Here is a 27,822-nt window from a genome sequence, read left to right as displayed (position 1 = left end):
CGTGGCCGGGGCTGGGTGGGCGCGATCCGGGCGGAGGGCGCCGTCCCGGGCGGTGGCGGGCTCAGTCTCAGGGCCCTGCTCACCCTCTCTCTCTGCTGCAGGGCTGCCAAGGGCCCTCCCAGCGCCCTGCCTGGTGTGCCGTGGCTCGCTGCCGCCCGCCGGTCCCTGCAAGCGCTGCCGCTCCTTCTGCGCCGCCATCCTGCAGGGCGCCTCCTTCGTGCCGCTCGGCGACGAGCCGGGCAGCGGCCTGTGGACCCCGTGACGCCGAGCACCGCGGCCGGAGCGACGCGCCCGGGCCCCGCGGCCTCCAGAACGTGGCTCGTTCCTTTGAAAACCTCCACGTAGATGCGGGACCTTGCATACAGAGCTATTTTAGCGAACCTGTGCACCCTCACCTTGGTATTTCTTATGGAGCCTGGGCCCCCGGCCGGCTGCCCGCAACCCAAGCCCACCTGCACCCCGGCCCCCCTGCACCCCACGCTGAGCCACGTCCCCACGCCTCCCTCCCAGTCCGCACCCCTGCCCTGGGGGAGGCGGACTCTGCCCTGGGTGCCCCTGCCCAGGCACCCTCCTCACTGGAGGGCGCCCTGTCCCCAGAGGCCCCTTGTTCACTCATTGATTCAACAAAAGTCTGGCTGTGCTGCTCCAGGTTCTTTGCACCCGAGCGTCTCCTTCCAACCTGGTGCTGAGCAAGGGGGTGAAGGGGCGCCCGAACTAGGTCAGACCCCTCAGAGTCCACCGCAGGTGGCCTTTCGGGCCCCCGGGCCGTCCGTGGGCCGTGCAGGCTGCAGAGACCGGAGGCGGGTGAGCCTCCGAAGCATCTCGGCTCGGGCTGGGGCGTCCCAGCCACCCGCGCCTGCAGGGGCTGGGGAGCCCCAGAGGACAAGGCCCCATCCCCACCACGCTTCTCCCCATGAAGCCACATGGTGGCTGCGTTTCTGATCCCCTGCAGCCCCTCGGTACTGGCACAACATGCTCCGGACCCCGGGGGTGTTGGCCGGCAGAGGGGCCAGGACCGGGGCCACGTGGGGCCTCCTCGCTCCAGGAAGGGCCAGTGCCCATGGAGTCCCTGGGTGCACAGTCCCCACCTTCCCCCAGGTGAGAAAGCAGGTGGCAGCCTCGGGCATTCACCGGCCTCAGGCTGGTCCTGCCCGCTCGGCCTGGTGGACAGTGGGCACGCAACCTGTGGCCCTCCTGACCGGAGCCATCCGGCTGACCCAGGGAGCTCTGGCAGCCTGACTCAGCGGGGACCAGGCCAGGGACAGCGGGGGAACTAGCGCCTGGACTTCCCGGCCACCCCAGACGCCCCGGCCAACAGCTGACCGCACCCCACAGGAGACCACAGGTGAACACTGCCCAGACGGTTCCACCCGCCATCGGCTCTGCCTCCCAACGGCGGGGGAGGCAGCCCACAGCTGCTTCGGGCTGGGGCAGGGAGGCTGCGCAGGGGACTCTGGCTTCTGGGTGGTGTGGGGGCGCAGGTGGCGGGGACCGTGGTCCTGGGTGATGTTTGCCGGCGGGCCCCACGCCGGGTTTCCCATGTTGGTTCCTGCCTCTTGAGGCTCAAGTCCACAGCCCGTCTCAGGTCAGACGAGGGGGCGACAGGCAGGTGAGCAGCCAGGGCAGCCCTGGGGGTGCCCAGGGAGCCCGCCCAGGGGTGCTGCCAGCTGGGTCTGCTCCTCTCCACGCACGCGGCGCCCTGTTGGGGCTCCAAGCAGATCCCCAGCTCCCTGGGCCCTGGAGGGTGTCTCTGGGCTCTCCAGCAACTCCCTCTTTTCCATGCCTCTGACTCAGGGGACATGCCCTCGGGGCCAGAGGTGCTCAGACCTGCCAGCCAGTGCAGGAGGCAGGCTGGACCCAGGGAGAAGACCAAGGACCCCTGAGCCACACCTCAGCCTAGGCCTGGGGGCAGGCAGGGCGCTGTGAGCGCCTGCGTGGAGGCCTCTCTGCAGAGGACCCAAATGCAGAAGGGGCAGAGTGCACTCCCTGCACAAGTCAGGCCCCAGAGTCAGCCTCGGGGTAGTGCTCTCTAGGGTGTGGACAGTGAAGCGAGGGCTCAGCAAAGTGGCGCAGCCTCTCACACCCAGAGGAGGGATGGGCACTCAGGACTGGAGGGGTGTCCCAGGCTTGTGGGAGCTGGGGCTGGTGCCAGGGACGGCTCCCACCTCTCTGCCAGCCCCGCTGAGCTCGACGACCCGGGCACAAGCCACCTTCCATCCCTCGACTTTGGGACAGAGGCCTGAGAGAAGGGGAGACACCGAGGAGCCGTGGGGGGTGCAGGGCGGCTCCCCGAGCTCACAGGCCCACAGTCAGCCTTGCCCCAGCTGCCAGCCCCAGGGGCACCCAGCCGTTGGAGACCCCGGAGCCCCACAGTTCCAGGATGTCTCCTCTGACAGCCTGGAAACTCCAGGGCGTCTGGCCAGGGGCCAAAGCCCGCAGGCGGAAGTTGTGGGCTGTGGCTGTGGCCAGCCCACTGCGAGGGGGAGTGTCTGCCCCAGGAGCGAGCTCACTCCAGCTGAGCCACAGGCCGGGAAGGAGAGGCACAGTCGCCACGGGCCACCCCTCGCGCCCTCACTTGGCGGGCACCTTCCTGCGGCCAGATGCTGGCCGGGCGCACCGTCGCCTTGCTCTGCCTGAGCTGGGGCGCCTACCAGAGCCTGGCCATCCCCAGGGTCACGGAATGCGGCCTCTCCTGTCCCCAGGTGAGCCTGCCCCTCCTGGACTCTCCTCTGAGCAGCCTGGCCCACCTACACACGCTACTCAGAGTGACCAGCAAGGGGCCCGGGGCCCGGGGTGGTGGGTGGTCAGAGGCCCGCGGCTCCCCAAGGTGGTGGCCCAACCCGTGGCGCCAGTCATGGGAAGCGTTTGCCAGGAGCGCGTGGGGCACTGAGGCCCCGTGAGTGTCCTTTCCCGGGGAGCTGTGCAGCGGCAGCCTCCTGTGTTCACAAGGCCGTTTCATCATCCGGGGTGCAGGCTGGGGTGGTGTCCGGGCTTGTGTGGACACCCACCTAAGGAAATGCCGTGGGCACCGAACTCATTCTGGGCAGGCAGGTGCCGTGGGGCAAGGATGTGGCTCGGAACGTGGTGTCCCGGGACTTTCACTGTCCCCACAGCGCCCTAGCCAGCAGCACCTGTCCTCGGAGGTCCCCCAGCTCAAGACTGGGGAGGCTAGCCGCTGCAACGGGCTGGGGAGCCCCAGGCATGGGCCCTCCTCCAGGTGGGGGTCAGCGGGGACCCAGGGAGACGCAGGGCAAGCAGGCTCAGGAAGCAGTGGCAGCTGGCGAGAGAGCTCGGGGGACCCTGGGGCACACAGTCAGTGTGCCAGGCACGCTCTCCAGGGCACGGCGTGCGCCCAGCAGAGGGCCAGGGAGGGGCAGGGCGGGCTCAGGGGGCCAGGGGCCAGGCAGAGCCTCAGAAGCAGGACTCAGGTCCTGTGTGCAGGGACCCATGGTGGGTCCTTCTGGCTCCTGGTGGGACTGGTGGGTGCAGAGGGAACAGCTGGGCTGAAGTAGGGGTGGGGCCTGGACCCGCCCGCGGGGATGGTGGAAGGGTGGGCAGCTTCAGGAGCACTGCGAGGTGGAGCTAGGACTGGGTCCCAGACCTCAGGGAAGAAGAAGCCAGGATGAATCTTAAGACGCTGCTGTAGCGCCTGGGCCCAGGCTGGAGGCGTTCTCTGGGCTCAGGGAGCAAGTTTTCAGGGAGGAAACTCCGTGAAATGTGGGAATTTTGAAATATGGGGTTTGAGAAGCCCACCAGACTACGGAGAACTGGTGCTGGGACAGCAGGGTGTGGGGGTGGAGTCAGGGTGAGGCTGCAGGGGTGTGACCGGCCCCCCTCCGTGGGATGGGCGCGGACGGTGCAGGAGGGGCTGTCGAGGGGAGAGGCCAGAGGAGACCCCCACCCCGCCACGGGCCCCCACCACGGAGAGGGCGCGGCCGGGCACCGCCTTGGCACCCAGCTGGGGCGGCGGGATCAAGGGCGGGAGGCTGGGGTGGGGGTGGGGGAAAGAGCCCGGACACAGCCAGGAAGGCCCGGGGAGGGGCCCGGGGGGAGGGGCCTGGAGAGGGATCGGGGGAGGGGTTGGGAGAGGGGCCGCTGGAAGAGGGGCTGGGGGAGGGGCTGGGGGAGGGCCTGGGGGGGGGTCAGGAAGCCCAGGGTCGGGGGCTACCTTGGGTGCCTCTGGAGACACCCCACCTACACGGAGACCCCCGCAGCGCTCTGGGCCGTGACAGCCTTCAGGCAGGGCGGGGCCAGGAAGGCGGGGACAGGCACAGCTGAGCACAGGGCGCCTGGGGGTGGGGGCGGTCAGGGCCCCTCCTCAAGCACCTAGGAAGGACCTTGTCCTCCCCACCCGATGGGGCGGCAGGGTGAGGACCAGGCCCGCTGGTCCCCTCCCCACAGACCCCGCCCTTGCCGACCCACCTGGGAAGCCCCGAGAAGCCCAACATCGGAAACCCCCGCGGGTGGGGGGTAGGGCGGGGCAGCCGCTTCTCGGTCCCGCCGCACCCCACCCCACAAAGGACAAAGACCGGCCCTCTCCCGCGTCCGCCACCCCCAGCTCCACCGGGCGCCACCGTCCACCGGTGCTCTCTGACCTTGACCTTTGCCCCTGCTGGTCCCTGGGCAGGGAGAGGGGTTCTGGGCACCCAAGGTCCAAGCACCAGACCTCACCCAACCCCACCAGTAACCCGGGGCAGCGGCTTTGTGGTCCTCAGGCACAGGGCGGTCTCCAGAAGCGGGCGTGCCCCAGGGCCAGGACACAGGTGCGCCTCAGCTTCTCCACTCCCTGGAGCCCCGCCGGCTTGGGAGGGGGTGGACTCAGGCCACAGGGTGCAGGGTGCCGGCTGGCTCCAAGCCTCGGGGCTGTGGGAGGAGTGGGGTGGTCAGGCGAGGCTGTGGCCCAGGCCCACTGCCCCCTTGCCTTGCTGGGCCTGCCCTGTGCCGCCCGCTGGCCCCTGGGCCGCTGGACTGGCCGTCTCACCCTCCACCCATCTGTTTGGTCAGGTTCTGGGCGAGGCCCCCAGGCGGGTGCAGCCCCTTTGCCCAGCCGACCCCCCTGCTGCCCCTGGTCACCTTCCTCAGCCCGAGCACCACGGGCAGGCCCCTGGGGGTCACCTCAGTGGGGTTTGTGCGGCTGGGGGCTGAAGGCCTTATTGTCTCAGGGGGATGTCGTGATCAGAAGACCGGGTGATGAGGGGTGATGGTTAAAAGGCTGGGGCAGACGAGGTGCCTGGGCAGGGAGAGGGGACCCAGAGTGTGGGGCTCAGCCAAGAGTGACCCGGTTACCCAGATAGTAACATCCGGGGTCACTGGGAGAAGCTTGATGCCATCCTCGCAGCTTTTCTATAAACCTGAGATTACTCCAAAATGAAGACTATTTAGGAAGAGGTGTAGCGCTGGAGATGGACCCCCCAAGAGTGCCTGCCCCCCAGACCCAGGGGAGAGGAGCAGACCCCTGCCCCCCACCCCGTGCTGGCAAAGAGCCCCCACCTGTTGGAGCGCCCTGCCCGTGAGGGGGCCCCCACCTTCCCGAGCCCCTTCATCTCCCACCCTGACCCGAGGCGTCACTGCCTGGCCTGAGCCGGGTCCTTGCTGCCTGCTGCCTCCCCGCCCGGCCCCACGCCAGCAGCTCCGGGCGGTCCTGCAGTGCCTGGAGTGCCACGTGTGTCGGGGTGGGCCTGAAGGCCCAGGGGCGCAGGGCGCCGGAGTGGGGCGCCGGGGCGGCACGAGGCGGCCCGCCGGCCTCACTCCCTCTCCGTGTTCTGTCCGCAGGGCTTCGCCTGCAAGAGCCGCGTGAACCGTGAGTACATCTCAGGAGGAGGACGCGCGGCCCTTCCGGTCCCCGCTGACACCCCCTCCCGCCTCACCGGGCAGAGTGCCCTCCCATCCCTGCCGCCGCCTGGGGCAGGAGGGCACAGCCCCCCTCCACACCCAACTGCAGGCTTGTTGGACATGGGAGTCGCGGTTTCCTATGCTATTGGAATTTGCTGCTTTGCGAAGTGGCCCCGCCAGTCTCCACCTCACCAGCAATACATGGAAACCTCCACGTTCTCATCACATGCTCCGTTTTTGCCTACCGTAATACAATATCCTATTTTAAAAATAGCTTTATTGTCTTTGCAGACACTTTATATTTATTTTAAAAGGGGCTTAAGGGACGCAGTGGAGGAGGGCATGGCAACCCACTCCCGTATTCTTGCCTGGCGAATCCTATGGACAGAGGAGCCTGGCAGGCTACAGTCAATAGGGTCGCAAAGAGTTCGATGTGACTGAAGCGACTTTAGCGCACATGCGTGCAGGGATGAATAATAAATAATAATAATAAGAAGGATAAAGCTACCGCCAAAGCCTTCCTAGAGAAATAAATGCTGTTTATGTCAGGAAGACACAGTTCTATTCATCTTTGTAGGCAAATATACTGTTCCTGGATAAACAGATGACAAAAATTTTATAAAAGTGAAATTACTTCATTCCATTTAAAATCAGTATTTAATTTAATTTGACTTTAATAGGAAAAACCAAAGAAATGGCTAAACGTTAATTGAATGCTTCTTCACCTCGAGAGGGGTTACTTCTCAAGGACCCCCAAGGTTAAGGTGTGAGATGAGACAGGACGAGGACCCGTGAGCCGACGCGTGCCCCTGCCCAGGCAGGCCCCTGTCACTGGTGCGTCTGACCGCAGTCAGTGGTCGTGGAGTTGAACGGCATCGGGTCACAGCCTGTGCCTGGACCCTCCCTGAGGGTGAGAAGCCCGAGGCGCCCCTGGCTAGTGTTTCTGCTGAGGGGCCTGCAGGCTCCTCTCCCGCCCGGGCTGGGCCCTTTCCTGGATCCCTATGAGCTTCCGACCCAATGACGCGGTTGTCCGGTAACCTCCAGGAGCGTTTCCCGTCCGCCGGAGCGCAGGCCTCCTCTCTGATGACGCCACCTCTGCCCGCGTCGCCGGCTCCCTCTGTCTCTGTCTTTCTCCGGGGCTTTTGCTGTGAGCATTCCAGGCCAGCTCGCCTCCCGGTCTGCGCTTGTCTGCCCCGAGATGCGCTCTCTGGCCCCTGTGCCCCCCGTCTCCTCTGAGCCCGCTGCACTGTGACCGCCGGGCTGGGCCGCGTGTCCCTGCCGCCGTGTCCCTCGCGGTGGGCCTCCCCTCCGTCCCGCCACGGCGCTTTCTCCCCTCCCACGTGCTGCCTTCCCGGTCCCCTCCTTCCCTCCCTCTCTCTCCTCCTCTCCTAGCTGTTTTAATGTTTTCTACATCGTCTGGGACGTTCTTTCAGTCTTGGTCAAACGTGGGCAGCTGCCTCTGGACCCCCTTCTCACTCACTGACCCCAAATCCATGGTGTTTCCCCTGCAGACCTGCTGTGTGCAAGGGCCAGATGTCCGGAGGGCCCCAGACATGCTGGGGGAACTCGGCCGGGCAGGTCCTGGGGGGTGGTGGGGGTGTGGGGAGGGGCCCTCGGCTTCTAGGGGACCTGGGGGCTGTCACGGGCTCTCTCCCTCCCCCTCCCTTCCCTCGTACCCCAGTGGGAGACGTGATAATGCAGGACCCCACCTGGCCTCCTTCTCTCCAGATGGGGGTGCAGAGGGGGCTCGCCACGGATTCCCGGGCTTTGTCCCCCCAGCAGGGCTGCTGGGGGCGGGGTCACCAGGCAAGGGCACAGCTCAGGTCTGGGTGACACTCCGGCCTGGCCCACGTGCTCGGCCCGCTGCGGGGCAGTTCTCTGGCTCGGCGACCTCTGAGGGTTCTGGCAGGTATGGGGGGTACTTTGTGAGACACACTCCCATCTCCGTTTGTGTGTCTCTAACAACACTGAGACCTGTGTGGGCTCCTCCCGGGGCGACGACAGTCACCCCGCGTCACAGACTTCCCACTGTCCCTCCTCCTCAGCCTCGGGCTGAGAGTCACACGCTTCGGTTTCGATGCAATAGTATTCACACGCCTCCCCTTTCAGGGTTTCGTGAACTGGGGGGGATCTTTTCAGAAGTCTTCCCCATTCTGAGGTCATCGCGACTTCCTCCCTGTACTTCCTCTATTTCCATATTCAAGTTTTGTTTCTCAGACTCAGGTCTTTGACTCATCGAGCTCTGTTTCTGTGTGCTCTGAGGCAAGAGCCCGACTGTGCCCTTCGCTGCCTGGAAACCCGGCAGTGGCCGCACCAAGTGCTGGACGCCTCCACCCCCACCCCACCCGTCGTCAGACTTCCACACTGTCCGGGCGGTTCCCCGACGGCCTCTACTCCTGAGTGAGGCCACCCTGAGTCCTGGGGGCCCTCCCTACACACCCCATGCTGTGGACCTGCATACTGAGCCCCTGGATGAATAGATTTAAGCTGGACACTGACTTCTGCTTGAGTTCTTTCCTAAATTGTCCTGGGAGATGGCAGCGTCGTTGAGGCAGTCCTAAATACAAGAGCAAGGAGGGCATAAAACAGAAGCGGGGTCCAGGCTCCAGACCCCAGAGACAGGCCCCAGGGCCCCAGGGCCCCAGGTGGGAGGGGCAGCAGAAAGCAGAGGGGAGTCTGAACCCAGCAGGCAGTGAGCGCCACTGGCGAGCACCCAGCACCTGCTCAGGGTCCCCCTGGGAGGCGGCCCTGCACAGAGAAGCTACAAGAAGCTTGAGGACAGCAGCGGCAAAAGCAACTGCAGGCGGATGAGGCCGAGTGGAAGGAAGAGCTAGGAAGTTCAGTTCAGTTCAGTTCAGTTCAGTCGCTCAGTCGTGTCCGACTCTTTGCGACCCCATGAATCGCAGCACGCCAGGCCTCCCTGTCCATCACCGACTCCCAGAGTTCACTCAGACTCATGTCCATTGAGTCTGTGATGCCATCCAGCCATCTCATCCTCTGTTGTCCCCTTCTCCTCCTGCCCCCAATCCCTCCCAGCATCAGAGTCTTTTCCAATGAGTCAACTCTTCTCAAGAGGTGGCCAAAGCACTGGAGTTTCAGCTTTAGCATCATTCCCTCCAAAGAAATCCCAGGGCTGATCTCCTTCAGAATGGACTGGTTGGATCTCCTTGATGGTCTTGATCCCTGTCTCCTGTACAATGTCACGAACCTCATTCCATAGTTCATCAGGTACTCTGTCTATCAGATCTAGGCCCTTAAATCTATTTCTCACTTCCACTGTATAATCATAAGGGATTTGATTTAGGTCATACCTGAATGGTCTAGCGGTTTTCCCTACTTTCTTCAATTTGAGTCTGAATTTGGTAATAAGGAGTTCATGATCTGAGCCACAGTCAGCTCCTAGTCTTGTTTTTGTTGACTGTATAGAGCTTCCCCATCTTTGGCTGCAAAGAATATAATCAACCTGATTTCGGTGTTGACCATCTGGTGATGTCCATGTGTAGAGTCTCCTCTTGTGTTGTTGGAAGAGGGTGTTTGCTATGACCAGTGCATTTTCTTGGCGAAACTATTAGTCTTTGCCCTGCTTCATTCTGCATTCCAAGGCCAAATTTGCCTGTTACTCCAGGTGTTTCTTGACTTCCTACTTTTGCATTCCAGTCCCCTATAATGAAAAGGACATCTTTTTTGGGTGTTAGTTCTAAAAGGTCTTGTAGGTCTTCACAGAGCTGGGAAACCAGACCGCAAAGCACGTCCATCCAACAGCGACAGCAGAGGGCGCTGTTTGCAGCAAGGAAAGCAGAGCCCAGCCTGTGGCTGAAAGCGCGGAAACTGTTCAGGGAACCGTGGCCAAGGGGGCCTGTGGGCACAAGCCCAGGCGAGCTATGATAATAAAAAGAGAATGAGGGGCAGAATGAGGTCCCGACAGGCAAAGGCAGTGCACCAGAACACCCCAAAACCCACAACTGCAGCTGTTCATTTCACAGTGGCTTAAAATAGCCAGTTCAGACTCCCTGCCACCCCATGGACTGCAGCACGCCAGGCCTCCCTGTCCATCACCGAATCCTGGACCTCACTCAAACTCATCTCCATCAAGTCCATGATGCCATCCAACCGTCTCAGCCTCTGTCGTCCCCTTCTCCTGCCCTCAATCTTTTCCAGCATCAGGTCTTTTCAGATGAGTCAGTTCTTCACATCAAGTGGCCAGAGTATTGGAGCTTCAGCCTCAGCATCAGTCCTTCCAATGAATATTCAGGACTGATTTCCTCTAGGATGGACTGGTTTGATCCCCTTGCCATCCAAGGGACTCTCAAGAGTCTTCTCCAACACCACAGTTTAAAAGCATCAATTCTTCGGGGCTCAGCCTTCTTTTTGGTCCAGCTCTCACATCCATACATAACTACCAGAAAAACCATAGCCTTGACTAGACAGACCTTTGTTGGCAAAGTAGTCTCTGCTTTTTAATATGCTGTCTAGGTTAATCAGAGCTTTTCTTCAAAGGAGCAAGCATCTTTTAATTTCATGGCTGCAGTCACCATCTGCAGTGATATTGGACCCCAGGAAAATAAAGTATGTCACTATTTCCATTGTTTCCCCATATATTTGCCATGAAATGATGGGACCAGATGCCATGACCTTCGGTTTTTGAATGTTGACTTTTAAGCCAGCTTTTTCACTCTCCTCTTTCACTTTCATCAGGAGGCTCTTTAGTTCTTCTTCGATTTCTGCCATAAGGATGGTGTCATCTGCATATCTGAGGTTGTTGATATTTCTCCCGGCAATCTTGATTCCAGCTTGTGCTTCCTCCAGTCCAGCATTTCACATGATGTACACTGTATATAAGTTAAATAAGCAGGGTGACAATATACAGCCTTGACGTACTCCTTTTCCAATTTGGAACCAGTCCATTGCTCCATGTCCGGTTCTAACCATTGCTTCTTGACCTGCATACAAGTTTCAAAGGAGGTAGGTGAGGTGGCCTGGTATTCCCATCTCTTAAAGAATTTTCCACAGATTGTTGTGATCCACACAGTCAAAGGCTTTAGCATAGTCTATAAAGCAGAAATAGATGTTTTTCTGGAAATCTGTTGCTTTTCATATGATCCAACAGATATTGGCAATTTGATCTCTGGTTCCTTTGCCTTTTCTAAATCCAGCTTGAACACTGGGAAGTTCTCAGTTCACGTATTGTTGAAACCTGGCTTGGAAAATTTTGAGCATTACTTTGCTAGCATGTGAGATGAGTGCAATTGTGCAGTAGTTTGAGCATTCTTTGGCATTGCCTTTCTTTGGGATTGGAATGAGCACTGACCTTTTCCAGTCCCGTGGCCACTGCTGAGTTTTCCAAATTTGCTGGCACTTTAACAGCATCATCTTCTAGGATTTGAAACAGCTCAGCTGGAACTCCATCACCTCCAGTAGCTTTGTTCGTAGTGATGCTTCCTAAGGCCCACTTGAGTTTGCATTCCAGAATGTCTGGCTCTAGGTGAGTGATCACACCATCATGGTTATCTGGGTCATGAAGATCTGTTTTGTATAGTTCTTTTGTGTATTCTTGCCACCTCTTAATATCTTCTGCTTCTGTTAGGTCCATACCATTTCTGTTCTTTATTGAGCCCATCTTTGCATGAAATGTTAGAAGACTCAAGAAAGTTGATAAAGATGTTAAAGAACAATAGGAACAAAAGTTAGGAAATTTCAGAAATGAGGTGACAACACTTGGGCTTAAAAATAAAGGAAATATCACTGCAGAAATTACGACTATGTTAGAAGTAGTGAATAGACCCAATATTAAATGCCTTGAGAGAAATAGAAGATGAAAAGGGGATTTTTTTTAAAAATCAGAAACAAGTGTCATATTGTGTTTGAGTAGACTTCAGGTGGTGGACAGGGAGGCCTGGCATACTGTGGTCCATGGGGTCGCAAAGAGTCAGCCATGACTGAGCGGCTGAACTGAACTGAGCTGTTAGTACAGGGAACTATATTTAATATTCTGTGATAAACCACAATGAAAAAGAAAGCTTTTTTAAAAAATAATGTATCTATATGTATAACAGAATCACTTTGCTATACAGCAGAAATTAACACAACATTGTAAATCAACTATATTTCAATTAAAATGAGAATACAAGGGACTTCCGTGATGGCACAGTGGACAAGAATCCAATGCAGGGTTCAATCCCTGGTCCCCGAAGATCCCACGCGCCTCAGAGCAGCGAAGCCCGCGCTCCACAGCTCCTGAGCTGGCGCCCTGGGCCCCGGGCAGCGCAGCTCCTGAGTGCTGAGCCCTCATGCCCTGGAGCCCGTGCTCCACAACCAGAGAACCCAGAGCAACGAGCAGCCCACACACCGCAGCAAAGAGGAAGCCCCACTCACCACACTGAGAGGAAAGTCTGCGCACAGTCACGAGGATTCCATGCGACCAAAAATAAGTGAAGAAATGAAAATGTTCAGAAAAGAAAACAAGTAAGGTTGGAAAAGAAAAAGAGTCGAAAGAGATGAAATGCCGAGTCAATAACAGAAGATGCCGCAGATAGACAGAGAAAGTCCAGAGTGCGGGCGCCGTGAGCCCCTGGAGAAAGCCGAGCCGCAGAGCAGAGGCGCAGAGCTGCAGCTCCGGGACAGCAGACAGCCCCAACACGAGGCGTCGAACTGGAGAGGAACAGCCCCGAAGATGCAACGTGAGAACCCACTCAAGCAAAATGGGTGGATGTTAAAGTGAAACATCTTTGGGCCTCTTAGCAAAAAGAACTTAGCAATTCAAAATGGAAAGGAAAGTACATCCGATTTTTCAAAGAGCTACATTTTACCCCAGAAGAGCGCGGACAGCAAAACCACAGCGCTTCGTTTCATGACGATAGACACGGTTCTGCGTCATGATCGCGAAACTCGCTAAGAGGCCAGACCTTAATTAATCCAACCACAAAAAAGAAGCAACAATTATGGGACTTGATATGGCTGCTTTTGCTACAACAGCAACGATGACAGCAGATGAATGCACCGAACCAGCACGCTGTACTCCTTAAGTTTACACAATGCTATGCATCAAACATATTTCCATGAAAGGACACTGGCCCAGGCTGGGACTCAGGGGCTCTTGTCCCAAGGGCCCCTCCTAGGGAAGGAGCATCAACCACGAGGCCCCGGGAGGGGTCAGACGGGAAACGGGGTGAAAATCTAACGCAGGGCTGTTTGCAACGCTGAGAACACGAGTGGAAGGGGAGGCGGTGCGGTATTCACAGCCGAGCGCCCGACCATGGAGACCAGCCGGTCGTGAGCACCAGGAGAGACGGGGACGAGTCTGTGCAGACAGGTTTCCGCCCTCTCCAGCCCACCTAGCGGGGAGTGCTGCGGCCCAGACACAGTGTCGGGGGCACAGTTTCACGCTGCTCTCCCCGGTGTTCTGAGCACCGAGCGTGGAAGAAAGGAGGTGCTGAGGCCCTGTGCAGAAAGCGCAGTGGACCTCCGTTCGGAGTTGGCAAGCAGCAGGACTGCCCGAGGCTCCGCTCTAAACCCACGGTGGCCCTGTGGAGGCTCCTGGACCATTGGTGGCGTGTGTCTCTTCCGGCCCTCCCTCTGGGTGCTCTGTTTATCTCTCACGCGTCTGCTCCAGGGAGTTCCCTGGCCGTCCAGCAATCAGGGCTCTGCCTTTCCCTGCTGGGGGCTGGGGTTTGTCCCTGGGAGAGAACCTAAGATTCCACAGGCCACGCAGTGTGGCCAAAAATGAAAGTCTGCTCTGTGCCCCTGAGAAATGGCTCTTGGCCATCCCCGGGCCGAGGATTCAGGCAACTCCCCTCAGACCGGGTTCCTTTTGTTTCTCGGTGAACCAGGAGTGACCTGTGACTATCGGGACCATTTCTAAGTCGTGGACTGAAGTTCCCTGTATCTGCCTGGGTGCAGACCAGCGCCGGGAGCCCGCAGAGGCTGCAGGCTCTCCAGGAAGCTCCCTGTCCCTGCCCTCCCGCTGGGCCAAGGGTGGGAGGAGGCAGCAGGTTTCTCCGAATCGGGGCAGCCCTGGGCCTCCCGGTCCGGCCGAGCCTCCGCGTCCTGCCCCCCCCGCTTCCTCAGCTCTCACGGGGTCGGGGAAGTTTTTTCACATGTATGTTTTCACACATATATGTAAGTTGTCTGTGCCTATGTTTCCCACATGTATGTGTTTACGGGTATGTTCCACGTGTTTTACATGTATGTTTTCACGTGTATGATTTTACATGTGAGTTTTTAACATGTATTTTTTTCCCTCCAGCACTGTTAGCTGTTCTCAGTAGAACCGGTCCAGACAGCACAGGCTCGTGTGGGATGCAGAAGGAAACCCCGACGGGTTTTCAGACGCACAGAGCCCTTCCTTCTCCTGCCCTGCCAACGCGCAGTTAAATCCCCTCCGTATCTTACCAGCTCCTGTGTTCACGACTCCCTTCGTAACCCACTTCTTCCTTCTGAGTTCATATTTCTCCTTTTTAAGATGCAGCCGAGGTGGTAGGCCTTCTCTTAGTATGCCTCTGGTTTACTGTGATGGCTTTAAACCTTCAAATGAGATCAAATGTATTTACTTCTCCTTAATCTTTATGAAGAATTTGGGGTTCACAATGCCTTCCACACAGTCACAGTGAGGTTGCTCTGCACAGCCTGTGGGACCTTAGTCCCTGAACTAAGGACTGAATCCATGCCCACGCAGAGCAAGCGCTGTGCCCTGACCACTCACCCAGCAGGGAAGTCCGTCACATCACCTTCTCCCATACACCTTCTGTGCTGTGAGCTTAACTGGGGACAGGAGCCTGTTCTTACTTTTATACAAGCAACTTCATGGCACCCGCGGTCGCCCTTCCCTTCTGTGGCTCCACCCTTTTTCCTTCTGACTCTGATCCTTTTCTTGACTGGCTGCAACAGGTCCTTGTATTTCTCCAGAAAAGGTCAAAAGACGCCGCCTTCTCATTTTCTGCACAGAGGAGGACGTTTCCACACATACGAGGGACAGCCTAGATGAGAGAGGGTTCTGAAGCTCCAGGCTCCGAGGATACGCCTCTCAGCAAGGCAACGTCAGGCCTGGGGACACAGCTTTCCTCACCCTACCCCCACCTTGCCGGACTAACCCCCCACTCCCGGGCTTGCCCAGGAGCCCCTGGAGCCAGACCAGGACTCGGCCGCCTCCTGCAGGCAGCCTCTGCTCCGATTCCAGCCACAGCCCTTGGGAACTGTCCCCCCAGGAAGCTCTGAATCGCCCATGTGACCCCACACCTCGGGTTCATCAGCCCCAAGGCAGCAGCAGGCCGGGTGTGTGGTGGGGGCCAGGCCGGGGCAGGGGACCATTCCCAGCTCTGACCAGCGGGGAGGATTTTACCCCCGTTTAGAACTGCCAGCACACATGGGTAGGAAAAGGCAGACCAACTACTCGCTTACTTTGACCACCTGATGTGAAGAGCCGACTCACTGGAAAAGACCCTGATGCTGGGAAAGATTGAGGGCAGGAGGAGAAGGGGATGACACAGGATGAGATGGTTAGCTAGCATCACCGACTCAATGGACATGGGTTTGAGCAAACTCAGGAAGACAGTGAAGGACAGGGAAGGCTGGCGTGCCGCAGTCCATGGGTCGCAAAGAGCTGGACACAGTTTAGTGACTGAACAGCAACAGCTACCTGCTGGCTTTATTATTTCTAAACCTCCATCATCTGGGGCGGTGGAACCCGCAGCCCCATCCCCTCCACGTGGAGGACAGGCAGACGTGCTGTTGGTTTCCTCGTTGCTGAATCTGGAAAGTTCTTACAGGTTCTGAACACATGCTCCTTAACAGGTGCGTGATTTGCAAATATCCCCCCCCCACCCCAGTCTCTGACTTGTCTTTGACAGACAGGGAGACAGTGGACACAGTGGCCGACTTTATTTTTCTGGGCTCCAAAATCACTGCAGATGGTGATTGCAGCCATGAAATTAAAAGACGCTTGCTCCTTGGAAGGAAAGCTATGATCAACCTAGACAGCATATTAAAAAGCAGAGACATGACTTTGCCAACAAAGGCCCGTCTAGTCAAGGCTATGGTTTTTCCAGTGGTCATGTATGGATGTGAGAGTTGGACTGCAAAGAAAGCTGAGTGCAGAAGAATGATGCTTTTGAACTGTGGTGTTGGAGAAGACTCTTGAGAGTCCCTTGGACTGCAAGGAGATCCAACCAGTCCATCCTAAAGGAGATCAGTCCTGGCTGTTCATTGGAAGGACTGATGCTGAAGCTGAAACTCCAATCCTTTGGCCACCTGATGCAAAGAACTGATTCATTTGAAAAGACCCTGATGCTGGGAAAGATTGAAGGCAGGAGGAGAAGGGGACAACAGAGGATGAGATGGTTGGATGGCATCACCGACACAATGGACATGGGTTTGGGTGAGCTCCGGGAGTTGGTGATGGACAAGGAGGCCTGGCGTGCTGCAGTCCATGGGGCCGCAGAGAGTCGGACGCGACTGAGCGCCTGAGCTGAATTGAACTGAAGGTCATAGGGATTATTGAAAATAGGTTTCTTTTTGAAAGTTTGGTAGTTTAGGGTTTGCACTGAGTGTGACAATCCACTTTACGTTCTGTGAGAGCTGTGGTCTGGAGCCCATTGTTTTCCAGTGGACACAGAGCTGAGCACCATTTGCTGGAACGACCGTGCATTCCCTGCTGGACTCGCAGCATGGTTGCCAAGAGTCAGGCACGCAGGCCTGAGCAGGGGTGGGACGCTAGGCTGGTGGCTTTTGTCTCTCAGTCCTGGGGAGTCTTTCCTATCATCATCTCACTCGCATGGCTCCCAAAAGAAGTCTGCCTCTCCCGTGCCTTGGTTCCGCTGTGCCTCACGCGTCTTTTCCTCTGGTAGCTTTACAGTTTTCTCTTTACTCTGGCTTTGAACAGACTGACTGTGGTGTGCTTATAATTTCATGTTTCTTATCTTTCACTGGGCTTCTTGGATTTGTGAGTATATAGTCCTCACCAAGCTTGAAAATACGGTGGACTGATTTTCACCTGGCTCACAGACGGCTCAGCGGTACAGGATCCACCTGCCGGTGCAGGAGATATGAGAGGCATGGGTTCAGTCCCTCGGGCAGGAAGATCCCCTGGAGAGGAGGAAACGGCACCCCACTCCAGTGCTCTTGCCTGGAGCCCATGGGATCACAGAGGCGGTGCTGTGTGGCTGAGCACAGAGGCACACTGGATATACACTTCTTTCGTCACAAATACTCTTGAGTCTTTTCTGGAATACAGTCCGCTTACTTGGAAACAGGTTAATCTTTCTGGGGTCTCTCTTTCAAGATCTGTTAGACGAGATCAGGGCAGCGCTCCACCCATGGCTAGTTATTTCTCTTACAGAAACAAGACCCTTGCGTCTGCTGCACCAGGGCCCCGTGAGGCCCTGGGTCTGTGGTCTGGCTGGGAGCAGGGACACCCCAGACCCACGGGCCGACAAGACTCTGTCCCCAGGGCCCCTCCGGCTTCTTCTCTTCCTGCAGCTCCTCAGTCCACGTGGGCATCCCACTCCTTCAAACACTCACCCTGCTCTCTGCGTCTTGGTCCTCCTGTGCTCATCCTGCAAACTCTGGCCACTTCCGGCCATTTGCCTCTGCCCAGATCTGCCCCACTTCTTCTCTTGGGGAGGTACCTTGGATGCTGTTACCCTATCCCCGCCACCTGGCAGCACCCTCGGGACAGTGGGCACGGTGAGGCTCCCGGGTTGCCCCCTCTGTGGGCATCGCCGTCCTGGCTTCCTTGCACCCAGTGTTTTGAGATCGCACTTCACCTGCTGTCCAGGCTGAGCTCCGTGACTCCAACTTGACCTCCATCTTGACCTCAGCGGGGCCCACAGCTCTGGTTTCTTTCCCAGGAACATTTCAGACCTCACAGTTTCTGCTGCCTCTCTGAATCACGTCTGATCTGGTCAGGTCAGGGCTCCGCTGAGCGACGGGCCAGCTCTACTGGCTGGGTCTCAGCAGTGGTGCCTCGGCCCCCTTCTCCAAGGTCTGGGAGCCCAGCCACCAGTGAGGGGGGACCCCTCACTCCAGCTCCTTGTGCCACGGGGGGAGACGGCCTTGGGTGCACCCTCTGCCCTTCCCCCACCCTCGTGCATTCAACCGGTCACCCTGGTCCCCGTGTCCCCCTCCCCCTGAAGCCCAGGAGGGGCCTTGGCACCTTCGTCCTTTGCTTCCCCTTGGCCGTCAGCCTGAGGGCGGGTCTTCCTGCCACGCTGCTTGGGGTGTGCCTGCACCCTGGGCACCGCTGAGCACACATACCATCTGACACGTCACCTGGCTGGGACGCCAGGCCCTGAGTGCCAGAGGGAACCTGGGCTGCCAGCTCCATGGGGTGCAGGGCTCTCCGGGGCATGGTGGAGCCCGTGGAACTAACCCCATTGACCTTGAAGCATCTGCCTGAAGATTGGGCAGAGCCAAGACCGAAAACACCGCTCAGCCCCGGAGCCTGAAAGTGAGACCCCTGCTGCCTGCACGGTGCCCGGTCCGGCCCCCGCTTCCAGGGCCCTGACCAAGGCCGTTGGGGCCAAGCCATCTGTGCCAGTTGCTGCCCATGGACAGGGCTTTAGGCGGCAGGGGCCTCAGGCCCAGGCCCGGGTGCCCCCCGCAGACCTGTGCTGCTGCTCATCCTTGGAACCCATGGGGCCAGCCGGCACGCCTGGCGGGGGCGCCTCCTCTGCCTCTTTGCTGGCCAGGCGGGGGCCCTACTCCTGGGCCCAGCAGACAGCTCTGCACATGGCTCAGGTGGGCCCACCACTCTTCCAGGGCCTGGCTCTCTGATGGCACTGAGGAGAGTAGGGAGGACCCCCCCACCATTTTGTGCAGCAGAGACCCAGAGCCACTCCCCACCCGGCCACCCACAGGGACTAGCCCAGGCACCAGCAACCCTGGCACTTAGCCTCCCTCTCCCCCAACAGGAAATATTTTCAACAGCTTCTGCCGGCAGCCCCCCGTGTCCATGCCCAGGTCCGTCCTGGGGTCCCTGGCGCTCTCCACCGCCATGAAGTGCTCCCCACCCGACGGCTGCTCCCTGCTCCTGCGCGTCAATGCCTCCCTCGCGCTGCACGGTGACTGTGACAGGGTCACTCCTGGGTCATGGGGGGGCTCAGGGCTCCTTTTCTTCCCATGTCAACCTGACGGCAGGCTAGGGTGGGGCAGAGAAACCCTGCTCACTGCCTTCACAGGGGACAGCATGGTCTGACAGCCTGCGGACCCTCTCTCCACAGAGAGCCTGCAGGGCCTGGAGGTCTGCTCCACGAGCCTGGACACCCAGGAGACGCAGTGCCAGACTGTGCAGGTGTCCAGGGCCTCCCGCCAGCAAGCAGGGCGGCAGGTGAGGCCAGTGTCTGACCCGGACCCTCAGGTCCAGCCCCAAGCCTGTGCCCGGCAGCACAGCTGTCCCCTGGCCAGTTCTCGCTACCCTCCCCGCTCCACAGCCCATCCCAGCCCATGGACGGGGCACCCCTCCTCCCCTACCCCAAACTCTGGGTTCCAGCTGTGCAAGGTGGAGCTGGCCTGGCCAGGGGTAAGGGGTCAACACCCAGGTCCACAGCTCACCCCATCCCTGCCCAGCTCCAGGTGCGCTTTGACTGCTTTGAGGTGGCCGTGGCCCAGACCCTCTACGTCACCCTGAGGACTGTCCCCCACTTCTGCGGGGTCCAGCTGGGCCAGCAATACCACATGGAAGGTAGGGACCAGGGAGCTGGCGTGGGCACTGCCCTCCAGCCTCCTGGAGGGAGTGGTGACTGCCGTGGGGCAGGAGTCACCCAGGCAGCAGGTAGGCCATGCGGGACAGGTCCCAGCAAGTGTATTTTAATTCTGGGTTGCTGTCTCCCCGGAGGGGTGGGCTTCTGGAAACCACACCAGCAGAGGCCCGGCTGGGGGTGGCCCCTGGGGCAGAGTGGGCTGGGCACAACACTTCCCTTGTCATTCGCAGACTGCAGAGAGGAGGACGTGGGGAAGAATGTGCCTGACTGCTTCGGTGAGGTCCCTCCCCAGGTGGGACCCCGGCCTCGCTGCTCCTGGGAAGACCCTTGGGTGGTGGTGGGCACCCACAGGCCTCCTACCGGGCTCTTCTGGGAACTCACGATGGTCCTCAGGCAGGCAACTTCCAAGACGCCTGGGTCTGGCAGGAGTCACCACATGCAGGCTGTCAGGACAGCTGGAGCCCTGTGCCTGGTGACCTCTGGCCCCAGCGTGACCCCTCCTCCTGCCCTCCTACAGCTGAGAAGCTCTCCTACTGGGTGGACCGCAGCCGCAAGGTCATTCTAGTACAGGTGCCAGAGTCGGGGGGCCCTGACTACTACGTGCGGCTCTGTCTGAAGCGGTTCACCTGCGAGGACGCGGGCGCCCCAGTGAGGGTGAGCCCCAGCCCCCGCTCACAGTCCCAGCCCCGCCCCCTGCCCTCCCCTGCCGCCCCGCCCACAGCCCCGGCCCCGCCCACCAGGCCCCGTCCACCAGCTGTCCCACCTGCCGCCCCGCCCACAGCCCCAGCCCCGCCCACCAGGCCCGTCCACCAGCTGTCCCACCTGCTGCCCTGCCCACAGCCCTGGCCCCGCCCACAGCCACAGGCCCACCCTCCCTCTGTCCTCCCCTCCCGCCCCGCCCCGCCCAGCAGGCCCCACCCGTTCCTGTCGCCCCCGCCCACGCTCCTTCTCTCTGATGCAGGTAACAGGGAACAGGGTCTCCCGGAGGGTCTCTCTACCCTACAGCCAAGAGTTGTCCTGTCTGTGCCTTGAGGTCAGTAAGGGTGCGGCCTTGACACGCGAGAGTGGACGAGAGGATGGGCCGACTCTGCTGATCCCAGCCCCTTCCGTAGGTCTGGTCGGCGACCCCTGATGCGGTTCGAATCCAGACCTGCCCTTTCAAAAATGGTGAGTGCCCTGCGGTGCCCGGGAGAGCAAGGAGGGAGGGGTGGGAGATGGCGAGTCAGGGGTCCCCAAGGATGGGGCCTGCTGGTCCAGCGCACAGGGCTGACGCAAGGAGGGCTGAGAGTAGCGGGGAGGGCCAGCCTCAGCGCCTGAGACAGCTTCGGGCAGTAGGTCGTCAGAGCTGTGTTCTGGGCAAGCCCTCCAGGTGGTGGAAGCCCTGCGTGGGTGCAAGCATCCATGTCAGGCAGCGCACAAGCACTCGCGGGCGCCGTGGCCTGGCCACCTGGGAGAGCCAAGGCCACAGCGGGAGGGGGAGGGGATCCTCCCCGAGGATAAGGGGTGTTCATTGACGGGGCACACAAGCGAACTGGGTGGGGCCTAGGTCTAGAGCCACGGGAAAAGATACCTGCCCAGGACCCAGCCTGCCCATCACTGAGCAGATGCTGGGTCCGGTGGCCTGTCAGCAGCTGGGACAGTGTCCCTCTGACTCCAGCCCTGGGGGAGGGTCCCTGCAGTCACGGAGAGCCTCCCGGATGCCATCCACTACCACCCGGGGAGCCAGGCGCTGAGCTGGGAGCCCGCCTGCCCCGTGAGAGGCCGTGTGAGCCTGTGCTGGCAGCCAGGGCCAGGGGCCCACTGCCTCGAGCTGAAGCATTCAGGCCGGCCAGCCCGCGGCAGGGTGAGTGTCCCCCAGGCAGTGATGGGGGCGGAGATGGATGGCCAGAGCCCTGACGTGAGCTCCCCCCAGGTGCAGTACCCGCTCGTGGACACACAGCCCCAGCTCTGCCTGAAGGTGAGTGGGCTGGACCACCGCCTGCCTCGTGCCCTCCCGGGGCTGGCGGAGGGATCTGAGGAGCCAGACAAGGGACCCACGGCATTGGGGCAGGGGACCCACAGCCAAATGTCTCCCTCCCTGGGCCTTGCCCAGCCCCAGGGTCCAGCCACCTAGCAGCCCCTCTAACCCCTCCTGGGCCAACAGTGGGAGGTGGGGGTTTGTGAGCAGTCCCAGAGGGCCGTGAAGGAGGCCTGCCTGTCGCTGGGCGCACAGCCACACCCTGTCCCTCGGCCTTCCGGCAGTTCTCCACGAGCCTGGGTTTCCAAGTGAGGTGCCCTTTCAAGCAGCCGAGGTTCCCAGGTGAGCCCTCCAGGGGACGGGGCCTCCAAGGGGCGGGGCCTCCAAGGGGACCAGGGCCCTCTGAGGGGTGGGGCCCCAACAAGGGGGCGGGGCCCTCCAGGGGGCAGGCGGGGGGCTGGTCAGGGGCCCTTGCAGTGTGGCCATAGCCAAGATGGTCAGCGGTGGGTGGGCGCTGGGCCTCACCCCTGCCCCCGCAGCCTGGAAGATGGCCGTCCAGCCCTCGCCCGCTCCGGGCCACCTCCGGGTGGCCTTCTTCTCGTCCAGCCCCGCCCGCTTCCAGGTGTGCCTGTGCCACCAGGGGAAGACGTGGCCCCCCGCCTGCCGCCGACTGCTCCAGGCCACCCCCGTCCCTGCGGCCTCTGTGAGCCAGGTGGGGCAGGCCCTGTCCTGGCAACCCGGGGGTGGGGCTGACCCCCGACCTTCCTGCAGTCAGAGCTAGTCCCCACGAGGGCGGAGGGTGGCGAGCACCACAGTGACCTGGAGGAGCCTGGTCTGTGCCCCCACTGCCTGTGACCGGCCCCTCCCCCGCCAGGGTGACTCTGCAGGGGACCCTGCAGTGGCCTTTGTGGATATTCCTGGGGACGAGGCCTGTGCACCCAGCACCTGCATCCAGGTAGGTGTACCGCCCTGCCCAGCCTCCGCCCACCTCCCAGGAGCTGCCCAGGACCCTGGGCTGCTCTGGGAGGTCCCTTCAGCCCCACAGCCTCTCCGGATGGTGCTTCTGGGGAAGGAGGGGGCGTGCAGGGTGGGCTACAGGCTGTGCTGACCTGCTCTCTCTGCCCTGCCCCTGCCCGCAGGGCAGGAGGACCGATGTCCAGTTCTCCGTCCCCCAGCAGCTCTGTGGGCTCCAGTGTGGTGAGTGAGCGGGCCAGGCCTCAGCGGGGACTGGGGCTGGGAGGACAGGTACTCAGGGGCTGTCGGGGGCCAAGGGCTAGACCCCAGACTGGCCCGTAGCAGCCCTGTCTCCCACCGTCAGGATGCGGGGGACACTCTGCACAGGAGGTGGAGGACAGAGGGGCCACCGCCTCAGCGTCAGGCCAGGCTTCTGAGCCTTGACTTGGGGGATCAAGCTCCTCCAGGGCCTCGCACTGGGTCAAGGGTGTTGTGCCCTCCTCCCTGAGTGTCCACCACACTGACCTGGGCTCTGGTTCCAACTGCCCAGAAACTCGAAGTCCCCGGCCCACCTGTCGCCCACCCAGGAGTCCCAGACTCCTGGACTTCGGACTTGGCAGGATCTAGAGGGAACCCTAAACCTACGGGGCCTCGGTGTGGCCCAGGGGGTGACTCCTGCCTGAGGGCCTGGGGTAGGGGGGGCAGTGAGTGGCACAAGGGCAGTGGGAGTGAGGAGCAAGCACACTCATCTTCAAGTGCAAACCTCTGCCAGTGCTGAAAAGCAGACAGGAAGAGGGGTGCCTGGGAATCCAGCGCTCTCACCACCCCGTCCACTGATGGGCAACTGGGCCGGTCTCGAATGGCCTCTGGGCGCAGCTGAGTCTCAGCAATGCCAGGGCGCCCCAGTCCCGCCCACCTCCCCTGGCAAATGCTCCAGGGCCTGCATCCACTTCTCCCCTTACCCCACCCCACCACAGCCCCCACCTCCCCGCCCCAGCGGATCGAAGGGGCGGGGCGATGGTCACCCCTAAGAGCCTTGTGTCTGGACCGGGGCTCCGATATTTGCCAGTCAGATGGCATGGTGGGTGGCCTGCGGCTATGACTGGAGTGCCATGCTGGGTGAGTCCCAGGGTCTTGTGATCAGTGAGAGCACCTGGGCCCAGCTGGAGTTGGGCAACCTGGAAGGATACTGCTCCAGAGATCAGGGTAAACTCCCCCGAAGATGGACGTTTGCCTGCTGACCGGGCACTGGCTTGGCAGGACAGGGCAAGGGGCCCTGAGAGGGTGGGGTCTCATTCCCTCTCCTGCTTTCCACCTCATAGTCGGAGGTGCGCTAGGGGGGCGCGTGAAAAGTGAACGTTGAAGTGTTAGTCGCTCAGTCATGTCTGACTCTTTGCGACCCCAGGGACTGCCGCCTGCCAGGCTCCTCTGTCCATGGGATTCTCCAGGCCAGGATACTGGAGTGGGCTGTCATTCCCTTCTCCAGGGGATCGTCCTGACCCAGGGATCGAACCCAGGTCTCCTGCACTGCAGGTGGACTCTTTACCCTGTGAGCCACCAGATGGTTGAAGGGTGGGGGGTCTATGCCCCCACACACGGCTTGCCTGAGCCAGCCCCCCATTCCTCTCTCCCCAGCTGCCACCCAGGGGACAGCCGCCTGAGGCCAAGTATCTCACCAAGAAGACACGGGTGCCAGGTCCAACTGCAGGGATGCAGCAAGGGGCCAGCTCACGTCTTGACACCCCAGGCCTCTGTCGCGAAGGCTCGGCCTCAGGGCATGCACTGAGGGTCCTCACCTGGCCCCAGACTAGGGGCCTGTGTACCTCTCGGGTCTCCAAAGGCCTGCAGCTACTTGGGCCCTTGGACGATGCCAGGACTTTGGGTCAGATGAAGGACCTCCAGCCCCTCCTGAACCCTGTGTGGGGCCAACAGAGTGGCTCCATGGGCAGCCCCTTCCCCAGATGGCCCAGCCCCTGATGCATCTGTCTCAGCCTGGCCCAGGCTCCCTCTGGACCACCTGGGGTCAGGGCCAGCATCCCTGGCCCTGAGCACAAGGTTCTCTGGAGTGCAGGGTGTGACCCCACCCTTCCTGGAACTGACCAGGTCTGGGGGGCCAGGTCACCCACACACGTGCTGGGGTCCACACCCTGGGTGCCCCCACCGGCCCCCACCCTTCAAAGAGTCTGCTAAGAACCTGAGCGCCCACCACCCCAGCACCCAGCCTTCACCCTTGCCCCCAGAGCTGGACCACCTTCCTCTCCCCAGGCCCCTAGCCAGGACAGTGCGGTGAGGGACGGCCACTCCGTTGGCCCCAGGGGCCAGCTGCCAGGACGAGCCATTCTCAGACGCTCTGCACCCCCTGAGGTCACCACGCGCCACCTGTGCTCAGGAGCCACAGGGCGCCCTCGGCCCTGCCAGCCTCATTTCTGTGTCCCAGGCCAGCGGTCGCCCAGCAGTCTGCCGGCTGGGCCTGCCCTCACGGGACCCCCCTGCCAGCTCACAAGGACCCCCGGGCCGCCCCTGCCGGGCCGCTGTCTGGAGTCACCTTCACCTGACTCGGGGCACACGGGGCACACGGGGCACACGGGGCACACGGGGCACACGGGGCACGCGGGGCCGGGCCCCGCCCCTGGCCTACGCTGGGCTGCGTCTGCGCATGCGCACCCCCGCCCCGCCCCCGGCCTGGGCTCTGCCTCGTTAGCGGAACACAGGCCCCTGGACGTCTCGTCACCGCTCCCTTAGTGGGAGCTGCTGCCCGAGCCGACAAGACGGGTCGGTGGAGCCCACATGCCCCCTCACTGAGAAACTCTTGTCTGCCTGGCTCGCCGCTTCCCTTGAGGACAGGGAAGGGGTCGGCAGGGCCAGGGAGCCCTCATGGGGACTGGGGGACCACGGGGCCGCGTGTCCCCCCTGAGGCGGGATGGAGGCCGTGACTGCAGCTGGACCCCTGCCCGCGGTTCGAGAGGGGCTGTCGCGCCCCCAGCCCGCAGATCCTGTTCCCCCACCTCGGCCAGGCCGGGCCCCCCGCGGGCTGTGCTCTGGGCTCACGCAAGTACTCCTTCCGTGCTCTGGAGACCCCTGTCTGCCCCAAGTGCCCCCTCTGCATCAAGGCACAGAAGGAGGTGGGGACCAAGGTCCCCACGCCACAAGTTCCGGCTTCTCACGCCTGGCCTGCCTCGGGGTCCCTGCCTGTGCACAGAGACTGCGGCCCTGATCCAGCGCCTCCCTCAGGAGGAATCCTTGACCTGGAGGGGTGGGGAGGTGGGTTGGCTGGCGGGGTTTGGGGGCTGGGTGCTAGAAACTGAACAGATGCAGGCTCCTCCACTTCGCAGCAGCCCTGGCCATCCCACGGGGGGAACCGGAAGCCCAGACAAGGGGAACAACTGCGCTCCTCTCCAGGACTAAGGACCTGCCTGGCCACAGGGCTGGGGTGGGGACGGGTGCTCCAGGGTCCCAGCTGCCCCGCTGTCCAGGACGTGCTGCCCTTGCATGGTGGTGGCACTCAGCCCAGGGCTCTGAGCTGGGCCGTCCACGCGCACCCGGAGCCCCGTGGCCTGACAGGCATGCTGCCGCGGCCAGTGAGAGGCCTTCAGCAGGACCTCCCCTCCCCAGCCCGGCCACACCTCGGCAGGAGAGCACCAGTGCGGTCAGGCCCCAGGGCCAAGAATGACCGGTTCCCTCCCCGCCCCCGCCCCCCAGAGCTCACAGGTAACCCGGGTCTGTGTGCCTCACCCATTCATCCCCTCATCCCCCCAGCAGTCCCTGAGCACCCGCTGGGCGCCACCCTCTCCCAACACCAGGAGCACACAGCACCGGCTCCGGGGCTGCAGACCACGTCTGCTCTGCCCTGAACTGCGGGGCCCCAGGTCAGGAGTCTCAGCCCTAAAGCCCGGGCAAACAGCCATCAGTCACCTACCTGGAGCTGACCTCTGCATGGGGAAGACAGCTCACAAACCGCTGAGCCTGTCACTTATGTGAGTGCCTGGTGTGAGAAGGCAGAGGCCGAGAAAGCAAACAGGAAGTGCGTGTGTGTGGAGGGGTGCCATTTAGAGCAGAGTGGCCCCCAGTGTGACCAAAGAAATGGGTGATACCTCGGAGTTGCTCGGATTCAACGTTCTTGGTGGTTCGAGGGGCATCCTAGTTTGCAGGAACGGTAGCTTGTGTAGAGGGAGTGGGCTGCTGTTGTGAGCTGTCTTTTGCAGTGAGGAGTGTGGAGCGGCTTGTCTTTGCCTGCTCTCTGCGCCTGGAGGTCAAGCTGAGGCCAGGGTTTGGGTGTCCAGCTGGAGTCGCCAGAGGAAGAGGGGGCAGCGGGGCAGGCAGGGCTGGGCGCTGAGTCCTGGCAGTGGGGCCTCCGGACAGCAGTGCCCACGGTCCAGGGGCATCTCTGGAGGCAGGTGTGCACCCAGCCCCCAGCAACAGGTGCCCCCTTTCCCCTCTTCCGGTCAGAAGGCGAAGGGCGGTCGTTCCTGAAGAACCTTCATGAGTACAACTTCCAGTAAGATTTTGATGATTTTAATTCTTTTAAAATGTATGCTTATTACGTTGAGACGACTGACCCTTTTTTTCCTAAAACTCTTCATTTGCACGTCTAAACATTTTTCCACGCTTCCCTGGGCGCCACTGACACAGCCTCGGGATAGGGCACAGAGGGTGGTGGGGCGGGTGTGAACACGGGCCCTACTGGAGAGTGGGCTCCAGGCTGGGCGCCCCCCCCCGCCCCCGCCCCAGGCCGGAGGATGCAGCGTCTGGGCGCGGGGCGTGCGGGAATGGGCTGGGGGCGCGCGGGAGGCTGCGAGGTCCGAGGACCGTCCAGCGAGCGAGGACCGTCCAGCGAGCGCGGACTGAGAGGGAGTGGGACTTGGGAGACGCCAGGGACTCATGACTGCTGTCGGGTAGGGACACTGGGGGCCCGTCTGGCCCTAGGGCGTGTGCGCAGCCGTGACCCCTGGGGAGGGCGTGTGCCCAGCCGTTGGGAAAGAGGCGCTGGGGGTGGCGCAGCTCACCGGGTGGGCGCACCTGCCTCTCCGCCGGAAGTGGCACCTGGCGCCTTGGGCGAGCGGCCCCTGCAGCTCCGACCTGCGCGGACGCGGGCTCAGCCGCGGGAGGACCAGGGGTGGGGGGCAGAGTCGGCCGCCACTGATACCCGCAACCTCGAGTTCTGGTTTCCGCCGGGGGGTGGGGGGCGCTGGCGGCCTGCGGGGGAGCAGGTGGGGAGGGGAGCAGCTGCGGGGCGGGCCCCCGGGACGAGGCTGGGGCTTGGGCGGCCCTGGAAGGCGAGGGGAAAGGGGCGCGGCTGCTGCGGGAAGCGGGCCGCGAAGCTCCGGGAGCCGGGCGGGGCGGGGAACTCAGGAGGGTCTGCGGAGTCTCCCGCCGCCCCCGCAGCGCGGC

The 27,822-nt window shown here is 61.4% G+C and overlaps 1 protein-coding gene across 5 annotated transcripts; it reads left to right on the top strand.

Moving 5' to 3' along the window:
- Positions 1 to 132: 132 nt before the first annotated feature.
- IL17REL (interleukin 17 receptor E like) lies at positions 133 to 26,980 on the top strand. 5 transcript variants are annotated; one of them, XM_060414306.1, is made up of 17 exons: positions 2,479 to 2,702; positions 5,773 to 5,800; positions 18,735 to 18,884; positions 19,044 to 19,150; positions 19,390 to 19,504; positions 19,754 to 19,798; positions 20,041 to 20,177; positions 20,485 to 20,556; positions 20,636 to 20,690; positions 21,203 to 21,366; positions 21,436 to 21,480; positions 21,765 to 21,822; positions 22,020 to 22,192; positions 22,355 to 22,435; positions 22,620 to 22,677; positions 23,840 to 23,983; positions 24,070 to 24,209. In XM_060414306.1, exons 1-17 carry the CDS (start codon positions 2,601 to 2,603, stop codon positions 24,093 to 24,095), a joined length of 1,560 nt encoding a protein of 519 aa, XP_060270289.1. In that variant the 5' UTR covers positions 2,479 to 2,600; the 3' UTR covers positions 24,096 to 24,209. The 5 variants fall into 5 exon arrangements, with proteins under 5 accessions (XP_060270292.1, XP_060270289.1, XP_042103841.1 ...); XM_060414309.1 differs by lacking the exon at positions 2,479 to 2,702 and adding an exon at positions 133 to 1,345 and having other exon boundaries at positions 5,773 to 18,884; XM_042247907.2 differs by lacking the exon at positions 23,840 to 23,983.
- The last annotated feature ends 842 nt before the right edge of the window (positions 26,981 to 27,822 follow it).

This window comes from Ovis aries, chromosome 3 (assembly GCF_016772045.2).
Source record: "Ovis aries strain OAR_USU_Benz2616 breed Rambouillet chromosome 3, ARS-UI_Ramb_v3.0, whole genome shotgun sequence".
NCBI classification, from domain to species: Eukaryota; Metazoa; Chordata; class Mammalia; order Artiodactyla; family Bovidae; genus Ovis; species Ovis aries.
This window is presented reverse-complemented; position numbering and strand designations above follow the sequence as displayed.